At 41.0% G+C, this 12,849-nt stretch overlaps 1 protein-coding gene across 1 annotated transcript; it reads right to left on the bottom strand.

Moving 5' to 3' along the window:
* Positions 1 to 7,114: 7,114 nt before the first annotated feature.
* Positions 7,115 to 9,826, bottom strand: LOC113764660 (ABC transporter G family member 17-like). The gene is made up of 4 exons (XM_027308629.1): positions 9,467 to 9,826; positions 9,196 to 9,375; positions 8,855 to 9,123; positions 7,115 to 8,753 (listed from the first exon to the last, which is right to left on the bottom strand). The coding sequence occupies exons 1-4, from the start codon at positions 9,824 to 9,826 to the stop codon at positions 7,115 to 7,117; spliced, it is 2,448 nt and encodes an 815-aa protein (XP_027164430.1).
* Positions 9,827 to 12,849: the final 3,023 nt, after the last annotated feature.

The raw sequence follows: 12,849 nt of genomic DNA on the forward strand, positions 1-12,849 counted from the left end.
CGGGCATTCGAGCTAGGAAACTGATAAGTAGAGGGGCGCAAGGATTTTTGGCCTTTTTGATTAACACCCCTACAGATAAGTTAAAAGTGGAAGACGTGGCCGTAGTGAGGGAATTTCCGGATGTATTCCCTGATGAGTTAGTAGCTTTACCTCCAGAACGGGAGATAGAATTCCAAATAGATCTGTTACCTGGAACCTCACCTATCTCAAAAACCCCTTACCGAATGGCGCCTGCAGAACTTAAGGAGCTTAAGTTGCAATTACAAGACCTTTTGGAGCGGGGATTCATTCAGGAGAGTGGGTCTCCTTGGGGAGCTCCTGTCCTATTTGTGAAGAAAAAGGACGGAACCTTGAGGATGTGTATTGACTACCGGGGCCTGAACAATGTTACGATCAAGAATAAATATCCACTGCCTCACATCGACGAGTTGTTCGACCAGCTGCAAGGAGCAGTGGTCTTCTCAAAGTTGGACCTCCGACAAGGATATTATCAGTTGTTAATTAGGAAGGAGGATATTCCGAAAACTGCTTTCAACTCGAGATATGGGCATTACGAGTTCGCCGTTATGCCCTTTGGACTGACCAATGCTCCCGCCGCCTTTATGGACCTAATGCATAGGGTTTTCAAACCCTATCTAGACCGATTTGTCGTTGTGTTCATTGATGACATTTTGGTCTACTCTAAGACACGCGAGGAGCATGAGGAGCATTTGAGAGTGGTGTTACAGACGTTAAGGGAACATCAGTTGTACGCCAAGTTTAGTAAATGCGAGTTCTGGCTGGAGAAAGTAGCATTCCTAGGGCACGTAATCTCCCACGAAGGTATTTCGGTGGACCCGGCAAAGGTAGAGGCCGTGACAAATTGGAAGAGACCAGAAAATCCCACGAAAATTCGTAGCTTTCTAGGGCTAGCTGGGTACTACCGACGTTTCATTAAAGATTTCTCCAAACTAGCAGGACCTTTAACTGACCTGACGAAGAAGCATGGTCGGTTTGTTTGGAACGCCCGATGCGAGACAAGTTTTCAGGAATTAAAGAGAAGATTGACCACGGCTCCGGTACTGGTCTTACCAAATGGAGTGGACGGGTTCGCGGTGTATGCAGATGCGTCGCGAGAAGGCCTGGGGTGCGTTTTGATGCAGAACCGTAATGTGATTTCTTTTGCCTCTAGGAAGTTGAAGCTTCACGAGCAGAATTACCCGACCCACGATCTGGAACTAGCCGCAGTTGTGTTTGCTCTGAAAAAGTGGAGGCATTACCTATATGGGGTGACCTTCGAAGTGTACTCGGATCACAAAAGTCTTAGGTACCTCTTCTCCCAGAAGGAACTGAACATGAGGCAACGACGGTGGATGGAATTTTTGGAAGACTACGACTGCACAATCAACTACCATCCGGGAAAGGCAAATGTGGTAGCCGATGCCTTGAGTCGTAAGGTGCAAGTAGCAGGGTTGATGATTAAAGAGTGGGATTTATTAGAATCCGTATGTGAGTGGAGACCCTGTCTTGGGAGCCATAAGGTGCTATTTAGCAATGTTAGGGTGACCTCCACTCTACTGGAACGCATTAAAGAGGCACAAAACGAAGATTTGATGGTACGGAAGTGGGGAGAGAAAGTGGAGAAAAGAGAAACAACGGACTTCAATTTGAGTCCTGAGGGCATTTTGAAATATCGAAACCGAATAGTGGTACCGAAGGAGGAGTCGTTAAAAATGAAGATTCTGGAGGAAGCCCATCGGTCCAAGTATACAATCTATCCGGGCAGCAGCAAGATGTATCAGGACCTGAAAGGAACCTATTGGTGGGACAATATGAAGAGGGAAATCGCTCAGTACGTGCAAAAATGTCTCGTTTGCCAACAGGTGAAAGCAGAGCATCAAAAACCATCGGGTCTGTTACAACCCTTGGAGATACCCGAGTGGAAGTGGGAAAATATCACAATGGACTTCGTTTCCGGTTTACCGAGGACGCAAAGAGGACACGATGCCGTTTGGGTGATCGTTGATCGCTTAACCAAGTCGGCCCATTTCTTGCCGGTGAACATGAAGTATTCCATGGACAAGTTGGCCCGACTGTACATGGACGAAATCGTAAGGCTACACGGCGTGCCTGTGAGCATCGTCTCCGATCGGGATCCACGGTTCGTATCTCGATTTTGGCAGAAGTTTCAAGAAACCCTGGGGACTAAACTCAATTTGAGCACGACCTATCACCCTCAGACGGATGGACAGTCAGAGCGGACGATTCAAACTCTCGAGGACATGTTACGAACTTGCATTCTGGATTTTGGTGGCAACTGGGGTCAACACATGACCTTAGTAGAGTTTGCGTACAACAACAGCTTCCATTCGTCGATCCAAATGGCTCCGTACGAAGCCCTCTACGGACGCAAGTGCCGGTCGCCGATTTACTGGGACGAAGTTGGCGAAAAGAAAGCACTAGACCCGGCAACTATTCCATGGATGGAAGAGGCTCAAGAGAAGGTCAAGTTGATACGGCAACGACTTCAAACAGCTCAGAGTCGACAAAAGAGCTACGCGGATAACCGAAGAAAGGACTTGGAGTTTGAAGTTGGAGACCATGTGTTCCTCAAGATCACACCCTTACGAAGTATCACAGCGGGCAAAGGAAAGAAGCTCCAACCGCGGTACGTCGGACCCTACAAGATCCTCCAGAGGGTAGGAGCGGTCGCGTATCGATTAGAACTGCCATCCAGTCTCTCTCGAATTCACGATGTGTTCCACGTCTCGATGCTAAAGAAGTATCATCCCGACCCATCCCATGTATTACAACCGGAGGAGATTGAAGTAGACGAATCGCTTGCTTACGAAGAGAAACCTGTCCAAGTGCTTGACCGGAAAGTCAAAGAGCTCAGAACCAAGCAGATTCCGTTAGTAAAAGTGCTATGGAGAAACCATGGGATAGAGGAAGCTACTTGGGAAGTGGAAGAAGAAATGCGAAAGAAATATCCAAACCTTTTGGGGAGTTAAGGTGAGAAATTTCGAGGACGAAATTCTTTTAAGGGGGAGAGAGTGTGAGAACCCGTATTTCCCTAATAATTTTTCCTAGGGTTTTTCCCCTTTAATTGCATGTTTTCTGCATTTTCTGGCTTAGGAAAATTTTCTTGGTGGATTTTATGAGTAATTATAGTTTTTAGATGATTTTTCTAGTATTGGATAGTTTTTGAAAAATTAAGAATATATAATGGACGTGGGACCCACTAGTGCGAAAAGTTCGGAAAAATTCGGCCAATAAGGTTAAGTTTCGGATACTGGTTGAACTTTACCGGGTGTTAAGAGATAAGTAGAGGATGTGATGTGATTGATGTGAGAGGAAACAAAAGGATAGAAATGCTTTAAATGAAGTGACAAGTGTCACTTTAAGAGTGGATGACAACTATTCATTTTTTTGACTTAATTGACCCATTGATTAAATATCTCAAAATTACCACAAAAATCACCATTTCTTCACCATTGTGGCCGGCCCTCTCTAGCAAGGAAGAAAGAAAAACTCTTCAAAGAAAAACTCTCCATCTAGTGCAAATCATCCAAACCAAGTGCTTAAATTTGTTTCTACTCCATAAAATCCCTCCATTTGGTGCTAGTAAGTGTTTTTGTGGAAGTGTCCAAGGAAGCTAAGGTGTCCTACAACTCTCCCTCTCTTGTGTTCTAGGTAAGTGGTGATTGAACTTCCTCCTACACCTAATGAAGCTTAAGTTGTGCTTAGTGGTAGCTAAAGTGCTGAAATTTGTGGTTTATTTCTTGGTTTGAGATGAATTGGTGAAGTTTTCAATTTATTGATGAATTTTCTGGTTTCATATGAATGTGATGTTGTGGCTATCCTTGATGATGGGAATTGATGTTTAATGACTCTAGTAGGTGTATATGATAGATAATTGTAACCAATTTTGGATTTGGAAGGAATTTGAGAAAGTTAAGGTTTTATATCCCCAATTCTGGCCGGTTCTATATCTCATGGTTAGAGGCCGAATTGGCCTTTGCTTAAAACATGAAAGTTGTAGGTATTGATGTGTTTGAGGTGCCTGTAAAATTTCAAGTCATTTGGAGTAGTGTAGAGTGAGAAATGTCGAAATTACTATTGCTGTTCTGGGTTCATCATGATGGCCGAACTGCGCCTGTAATCGGCTGTTTTGACTGGAATTGCTTTGGATTTGGTTGTTGAGGTCTTCTGATGAAATGTAGCTTGATGTTTTAGCTACCGCCTGCCTTTGGAATCAATGAATTTGGACTTGTACAGACTGAGTTGGACTAATTACAGCATAGTGTAATTTGTAAACCTGCAATTAAGGTTCTGGTTTGGTATTTTGCATATTTGACCTAGTTGTGCTAGGATTTGGACTGAGTGGCCTTCTACATTGTTGTAGCCCTGTTTTTTAGCTTCGAGATGGTGGGTCTTGTACCCTCATCCAATAAGCGTAGCGCAATTTGTGCCATTACCGCATAATGAGGACAAAACTGTTTTTGTTGTTAGGGCCAAGTTAGTTACATTTCCTGATTTTCTGGTTTGCTATAATGCTTATATATGCATATGAAACCCTATTGGGGTTGTGATTGGCATGGCTTTATGACTCGTTATCGAGTCTCATTGTATTTGTTGTATGTTTTAGGACGTGACGGGAGTTCACGACTTCCTTTTAACGACGGTGCATGAAACATTACCTACTTGAGTGGTGAGTATACTACTCACTTGGATGTTTATAATGTGGCTTTGCTATATGTGATTGTGATGCCTTGAAGGCTTGTTTGGCTATTGGAAATGATTAGGGTGAGGGTGTACTTGACCGCCCTCATTCCTTTTATTCTTGTGAATGACTGTTTACCGTTTCACTGTATTACGGTACTTGCTATATGAGTTATTGGATTCCATTCATGGGAAACTGTTTGGGTGTCGGTTGGACGAGTATCCAACGGCCCTACTGTACTACTGAGCTCGACCCCGTTGGTAGTCAATTGAATCGAGCCAGCGAGGGCTTGGTCGTGAAAATTGACTAGCCACGGGGACTGAAATGGGAATCTTGTGGTAATGAGACCCTTGGTTCCGGTGTACTCGAGTATCACCTAAAGCTACTGCTTGGAGTGCGGGCCCGGTTGGGGTATGTTGGGTGGAAGGAATGGAAGTAAAGTGAGGTCTACGGTCGGGTATTCTTAAACATTGACGGAGGGTCAATGAGGTTGGATCAAGAATGTAAGCGTGGAAATGGGCTCTTGAGAGCAGTCCGTATCCTTTTACTGATTTGTTTTATTCCTTAGTTGTGTACTTGAAATGAAAGGTTATGCTTAAGTGATCTTTGTTGCTTATGTGGTAGTATATCACTGGGCTTAAGCTCATTCCGTTCCATTTGTTTTCCTTACAGGGATATAATTACTTTTGGGATTGGATTGTCGATTGTCAAGTTGAGCTAGTGTAAATGTCTTTTGTTTAGCTCTTTGGATGAAAACCTAATGTGTATTGGGTTCAATGACTTTTGATTGGCAATCCGAACATGTATATCCATGATGAATAGTTTTTGACATGCCAATTTGGTTGTAAATGTTGAATTGCAATGTATTAATGTTTGGTGGGATTTCGGATTCTACTATTCCAGGCACTATTCATCGTTTTCGTTTTTTTATTTTGTTATTTTGGTTCTTGTGGCTTGTTCGAGCGCGCTTTTACTTTCCCGAAACGTTTTAGATCGCGTGTTACCGCTCGTTTGTCCTGGCGAGAGCTGGGCAGGCAGTCCGCTAACCCCTTTGGTTCGCCTTAGGGGAAGGTGGGGCTGTCACATCTTTGAACCTGGTGATTGGGTGTGGTTGCACTTTCACAAGGACAGGTTTCTAGCAAAACGACTAAACAAGTTGTCTTCTCATGGAGATGGTCCTTTTCAAGTGTTGGAAAGGATAAATGACAATGCCTATCGACTTGACCTACCTGGTGAGTACAATGTGAGTACAACTTTTAACGTCTCTGATTTGACTGCTTTCCTTGCAGACAATGATATCAATTTGAGGACAAATCCTTCTCAAGAGGAAGGAATGGTGAAGGATTGTAAGCTGTCCAAGAGATTCAAGTTTCTACATGCGTTGACCCTGTCAAAGTTTCAGTTGGTCCAGTCACTCGTTTGTGTGCTAAGAAGTTTAAACACTCTTTGATGGCTTTAGTTTGTGTCAGTCAAGATCACGTTGGACCCTATAAACACATAGAAGGAGTTGGAACTGAGAAATGGAGGGTAATTACATTGATTCGTGTGGAAGAAGAAGAGCCGTGATGGATCCATGCCTAGATCCGTTCGCGGATCGGGTGGCCAATCTGGTCCAATGTTTCGTTTCATCTTCGTTTTCCTTTTGTCAACATTCCACCACTAAACTACGGGAGAATCTGCCAAGGAAACTGGCCGTGATTTCTCATCGGATCAATTTTTAGTAGTTTTCTTGTTTTCGTTCAATTTACTAGGTTTTGGCTTAACTACTTAATTATTAGTTATTAGCAATAAATGGCAAGCTAATTAGCTAATTGTGCCATTAGAATAGTAGTTTAAGGGTATAAGTGTTGTATTCTATGTCCGATTCGGATTTGGGTTAGTTTAGGTCTTTTGGCTATAAGTAGCCTTACTTATACATTGTGAACAACGATTATTAGAGAGAGAATTCTCCCAACATTAGTTTCTTGAGTGAAACAATTCTTTTGGCTTGTGAAAACTATTTTTGAACATCTTAGAGCTATCCTAAGGTGAATATCGACTTATGAATTGAGTAACACATTTGATTATGGCATCGTTCTACCCTTCTTAATCTTTCTTGAGCGGTCTAAGATTGGTAAAGAACTTCTATCCCAAACATTGAACCTAAATCTAGATCCGAACTTGTGATTCTTGTTCTTGATTCTTCTTGGTGGGTCGAGATTCATATCACTTCCCTTGTATTGTATGTTTCTTATTTGTTTCCTTTCAACTAGGACATCTTAAGAAGATTCATCTCGGAAACAGGGGAACACACACTTGAGAATGTTTTGGAACTAAATAACGGTATCTTTTATTGAACCACTATTAGTCTACGTAAGGATGAATTTAGACATTTAATATGACTATAAAGGTAAATACAACAATCGAGAACTTTCATTTTCTCTCATTCTTGGAGTAAAATCTGAGAACCAAGTAGAAGAAGAAGCGGTAGAGTACTCCCCATGCCAGTAAAATTGCAATGTTGTACCAAATGTTCTCCAGGTCAATACCCATGGTGAACAAGATATCTTCGCCAATTAATGTGCAGTTTTGGGATGCCAACGATGTATTATGCAGCTTGCTGATCTTCACTTCCCCTAAAGGTCCCGGTGACAGCTCAGTAGGTTCCCCAGTATAACAATGTTCATTTCCTTTGAATTCATTTATCAGCAATGCTTCAAAAGGGTACTTGATTGCAGATATGTAATGCAGCCATATCCAGTACTTTGGTATTTGGGATGCCTTCAGGAAGAAACCGCAAGTTAAGAAGAATAAAGCTGTTGTAGCTATCACAATTGCGTATCCAGTGATATAGCTCGGAACTACTGCACTGACTAGCATCACATAAGCATTGGTAGTTATCAGTGAAGCATAAAGAATCAACCAGAAGTTTATGATATTGCTTCTGAGATGAAGCATATACTTAGTAATGACTGCAAAGGTGAAGCCTTGAACAGCAAAGAAGGGAAGATAAACAATGAGGGAGGAGATGACATAGGTAGAAGCACGATAAGCATTGTGGGAAGTCTCTCGGATGAAGATGAATCGCTCTTGGATGAAAGTGGGAACAGCATCATTGGAAGAAAAGAAGACTAATGACACTGCAAAGATGTAGAAATTAAGAAGCCGGTTAATGGTTGTGAAACGGAGATCATGAAGCTTCTTAAAGAGGGTAGATAGAACAAAAGCCATAACTGTCAAAACTATCTCCCTGGAAAGGAAGAGCTCTGGAGTGCGAACAACATTGAGTGCAGTACGCCATGAAAGGACTGCAACCTCACGCAGCCATGGATTCGCGAATTTGTTCCTATGCTCGGGCTCGTCAAGCATTTCCTCTGCAAATTCTTGGAAAGATGGAATATAAGAGTCTTGTGATGGACTCATGACAACAGGAGGCTTGGTTTGCATAGGCGTTTGCTGAGGTGTTGGAAATCGGCTTGAAACTTGGCTTCTTGTACCAGAAAGAGGTGTCTTTGCTGGAGTCCATCCAGGGGTTCGTGCAGGCGTCCATGATGGTGCACGACCGGGGGTCCCCGTGACGCCATGGTAGAGCCAAACTGAGAAATCTTTGTAGAACTGAGAAGCCAAACGTGGGTTATATATACCACTGTGCATATTCATTGGCGTGTGGTTAATCTTTCGTTCAAGGGAGCTACCAAAATCATCTTCGTAATCATCATCGTCATAAGATTGAAAGCTTGCAGGATCTCCTCGAGATGTCAAATTTCCGGAGGAAAACTGGTTGCTACGAAGGCTGATGTGCTTGGGGCCAGGAGTCTTCTTCCCATAGGGAGTAGTAGGTGTTTTCAGAGCTTTTGGTGTCTTTGGAATTGGGGTTCTAGCCACCACATCAGGCTTGATGCCATCCCTTTGATAGAGTACCAGAGGATCAAGACCAACGTTTGACTGATCATACTCTTTGATCACATCTAGGAGGTACTCCAAGCTGTTCTCGCTGTCTGGAACTTGTCTTCCAAATCCAGCAAGATGGGCACCTAAAGTGGTCGGGCTTCCTAAATATATCAGTCTTCCCCTGTTGTACAAACTCCATTGTCAGTTTCTGTTTTTAGCATATTCGAATTTCCATTTATTATGTGTTTTACTTTTGACCATTGATCAGTACTTGTTTATTACCTTCCCAGGACTGTGATGCAGTCCAGAAGCATTTGGATTCTAAAGGAAGGCTGGTGGATGGTCATGAGAACAATACTTCCACCTCGTGCAATGTCTTTGACCTTTTCTACAACACTGAAGGCACTAGTTGAATCCAAACCAGAAGTAGGTTCATCCAGAAACAGAAGTGATGGTTTATGAATTATGTCAATGCCGATGGACACCCTTCGTCGTTCTCCACCTGATACTCCTCTCCTTCCTTCGTCACCAATGTAAGTATGTGCAGTACTCTGCATTGCCCAAAACAGTGGTAAGAATTTCAGAATATTGAAGGTGGGAAGAAGAAGGGTGGTGGTTTATACCGTCAAGCCTAACTGATCAAGGAGGTCATAGACTCTTTTCTTCTTTTCAGACCGAGACATGGAAGGTGGAAGCCTGACTTCAGCTGCAAACATGAATGTCTCAAAGACTGTCAGCATTGGAAAGAGCTGGTCATCTTGCATCACATAAGAAGAAACCATCTTCATATAGCTAGTTGTTACCTGCAGATCAAGTATAATTAAGATCTAATTGCTGGTTTGTACACATGAAACAAATGGGACATACTAGGGTAAGTGAAGATTGCAGACTTACTGGCTTTCCATCAATCCTAACGGATCCTTCAAGACTCCCTTGAGCAATTCGACCAGCCAAAGCATCAAGAATAGTGGACTTTCCAGCACCACTAGGCCCCATAATGGCCATGATTTCACCCCTCATGGCCTGACCAGAGATATCATTAAGAAGATAGGCTTCTTTAGTTATCCAAACACCATCTTTCTTCTGCTTCTTCATGACACTGTACGAGAGGTTGTTGAATTCAAGGCCTTGTCCGGGTATCAACTTCCTTGTTGGTTGCTTGACCACATTCTTGTTGATCAGCTGGGCGCTTTTATCCATGTCCAGCAAGGTTTCTAGGCTTCTGTTCGGGTCCGTTCTTTTGAACTTCGCCATTCTGTCCAATCTGTTGCTCTCCTCTCTTGGCTAGCTTATCAAAGTTCTACCAAGTTTAGAGAGAGCTAAGGTGGAACAACAGTGCTGAGAGTATATATGGTGGGCAGGCAAGAAATGGGGGTGGGACAAAATGGGACAGTTGAAACCAAAGACCTGTTTTGGGTAGTAATGAAGGATTTGAGGAAAGCCATTACACAGATGGGACAGCAATGCGGATCGAAGATGATGCTTTGTTAACTGCTCCCTGTACTTTGGATTTGTCGTTGAAAGCTTTGATCATACCGAAAGCTTCTCGTACAATTCTTGTTTCGTGGTGTAAAGGCAGTTCTCCATAATTCCATCTACATTTGGTTGCTCTAATATATTTGGTAATCAAAATCTGATACAAAACTGTCTAACAATTCTAAGCATTTTGTACAAACAAGCCATAAGTACCATGGATAGAACCAAAGAAAACAAGAGACGTACTCTTTAAGAGAAAAAAGATTTTTGGTGAAAATTTTGTGAGTAAAAGATATTCCCATTGCAATATGAATATAAATGAAATCAATGCGCAAATTTAACTTTTGCAAATTGGGGAAGGAAAAGTAGTAGCAAAAGGGCATCTAGGGACCAAATTTTTATTTTTACTTTTTTATTTTATTTTTGTATTTAGGGAAATTTTAACCTTAAAAAAAGGAAGAGGAATGGAAGGCTTCAGAATCGAATCAAGACCAAATACTCATGAGTTGTCTGATGTCCATATTGTCTGGGTTTTTGGGACAACTATTTTTTTTTTGGTAGGGGTGGGGGAATAACGTTTTTAAAATGTAGACAAATATGTGAACTGTGAGTCTGTGAAGCGCTAATTGTCTTGCAAATTCAACTGCAAATTTAGGACCAGGTTACAACGTTTCTAGCAAGTTATCAAAAATTAATTAATACGATCGATTGGTTCCAAAGTATCAGGGCAGCAAATAATCTAATCCTTGAACAAGCAATTCCTTAGCTATTATAATTGCGCCAAGGGCATCAGCATTCCTTGCTTTTATAATTTAAAATTATCTTGAACAGACTGTGGTCAATCTATTCACCAGAAATACAGTTTCCACTTCCAACCTCCAAGCAACAGTTGACCGTGTATGTTCCCTTTTTTTGGTAACGAAGATAATTTCCTTTAGTTTAAATTACATTTTACCCTCGGGGATTAAAATTTTTGTACACAAGTTTCCTATGATTTCAAAAGTTATATATAATCATTTCAAGATTTGAATTAAGATGTCAACACGACGAAATTTTCTTTCCATAATGGAGCTGACTAAAATGTCAAAAATAATCCTAAATCAAGAGGTAAATTATTTATTAACCACAAGGGTGGTTATCTATAAATTTTAAACACCATAACTGGGTTATGTAAAAAAGTACTAACCATAAGGAGTTAAAGTATAATGCATATTAAATTTGTATATGTTGGCCACTTTAGTTATTTTAGTTTTTAGACAAGGGTAATCTTTACATAAATATTTGCAATTCCAAGGTCTGTGTGTATTTTCAAAAGGACTGATTTAATATATGCTAGTTCCAACCCAAGATGAAGTTTAAATCAAACTAGATAAATGTGAAAAATCCAAATCTGATAAAATAGTTATGAGAAACACAAATTTAACAAAAAAAATCTCACAAAAAATCTAAGGAGAGAGGAAATTCTCATTAAGGGATCTTAGAGAAGCTAAATTTATCATATAACTAAATAGAAAAAAATAAAGAGCTATGGGGAGAGACCGTATACTTTATTGGGCATATATGTAATGATTAGATTAAGACTTAGACGTGGTTTCTAATGGGATAATTTGTCGTCATTTGAGACATTTCATTGACGTATTCTTGCTATATACAAGTAAATACTAGTAACTACATAACAATACATCGTGATTTCGGATAATTACAAAAGATCCCATGTTTTATTTGGCTATTAATATGAGAATAATATTGTACAATTTTCAAACCCTGAATTGAGCATATAACAAGTTCATCATGACGGATTTCGTTAGACATAATAATTTCAAAGTAACATTGGAAACAACATCATCTTATTAGTTCTATGCCAAATGATTTCTGAATGAAATAAATGTTTCTTGATTTGTAAGCTAATGGCAGCTTGCATTTATGAATTATATTATGTTCAAATCATAATCAAGATAACAAAAACCTAAATGCTTTTGCTAATTGTCGTCTATACATTGCTTCTTTTGTCTTCCTAGAATGGCCGCCTTTGCCTAGAGAACCTCTCCAAAAATTGGCAAACACTTTCTTGTAACATTCTTCACGTCTTATTGGCCAAGGATTCTTCCACCTCCACACTTTTTTTCTCACCATATGGACTAAAGCAAAAGCCTAAACCATCAACTTTGGCAAACATTTTAAGAGTTGCATCTTCCCATAAAGCTTCAATCCCTCTATCAACAGCTTCATCAGCTGAAACACAATGCTGTCCGAGATGTTGGCACGGTTCAATCACACTCTGCTTTTAAGTATTTCAAGCAGGAGATTGATTTCTTCATGAATGTGCACGAAACCATTGACTTGTGAAAGAATAATCTTGTGGCTGCTCAACAAGGTTGTATGAACCGGGACAACTTCATCATACACTGCAACAGACATGTAATCAATCCCAACAAATGTGATATTAGTATTCTGTACCAACCATTGTGCCCCTGTTGCTGTAAATCTAGTATAACTAGGTGCAAAGAAGCCTTTATCCATGAGGCGATTATCAGTGTTTGATGTCTTAAAAATCACTCTTTTTGTCCCTGGAGGAATTTGCAGAGACTACATAACTTCACAAGTTATGTTCTTGTCTTTAGGCGTCTCGACAACCAGGACCGAACCCATGAGGGTTTTGAGGTCGAGGGCATCAACTGTGAATCTTGGCTATCGTAACAAGTCCGGGAAAATGTGTGCAGGGGCATCAACATGAGTTCCAAGATGAGTGCCCACGGTGATGCTACCAGTAAGGATAACTTTCCCTTCATTTTCTATTATCA

The sequence above is a fragment of the Coffea eugenioides genome, chromosome 3 (assembly GCF_003713205.1).
Source record: "Coffea eugenioides isolate CCC68of chromosome 3, Ceug_1.0, whole genome shotgun sequence".
Lineage (NCBI taxonomy): Eukaryota > Viridiplantae > Streptophyta > Magnoliopsida > Gentianales > Rubiaceae > Coffea > Coffea eugenioides.

Bases quoted from the DNA above. Each gene is read 5' to 3' on its own strand.
- LOC113764660 (XM_027308629.1), bottom strand. From the start codon at position 9,826: ATGGCGAAGTTCAAAAGAACGGACCCGAACAGAAGCCTAGAAACCTTG. The intron at 9,376-9,466 runs GTAAGTCTGCAA...CTTGATCTGCAG, and splicing joins TTAGGATTGATGGAAAGCCA to GTAACAACTAGCTATATGAA. The intron at 9,124-9,195 runs GTATAAACCACC...TGGGCAATGCAG, and splicing joins TTGATCAGTTAGGCTTGACG to AGTACTGCACATACTTACAT.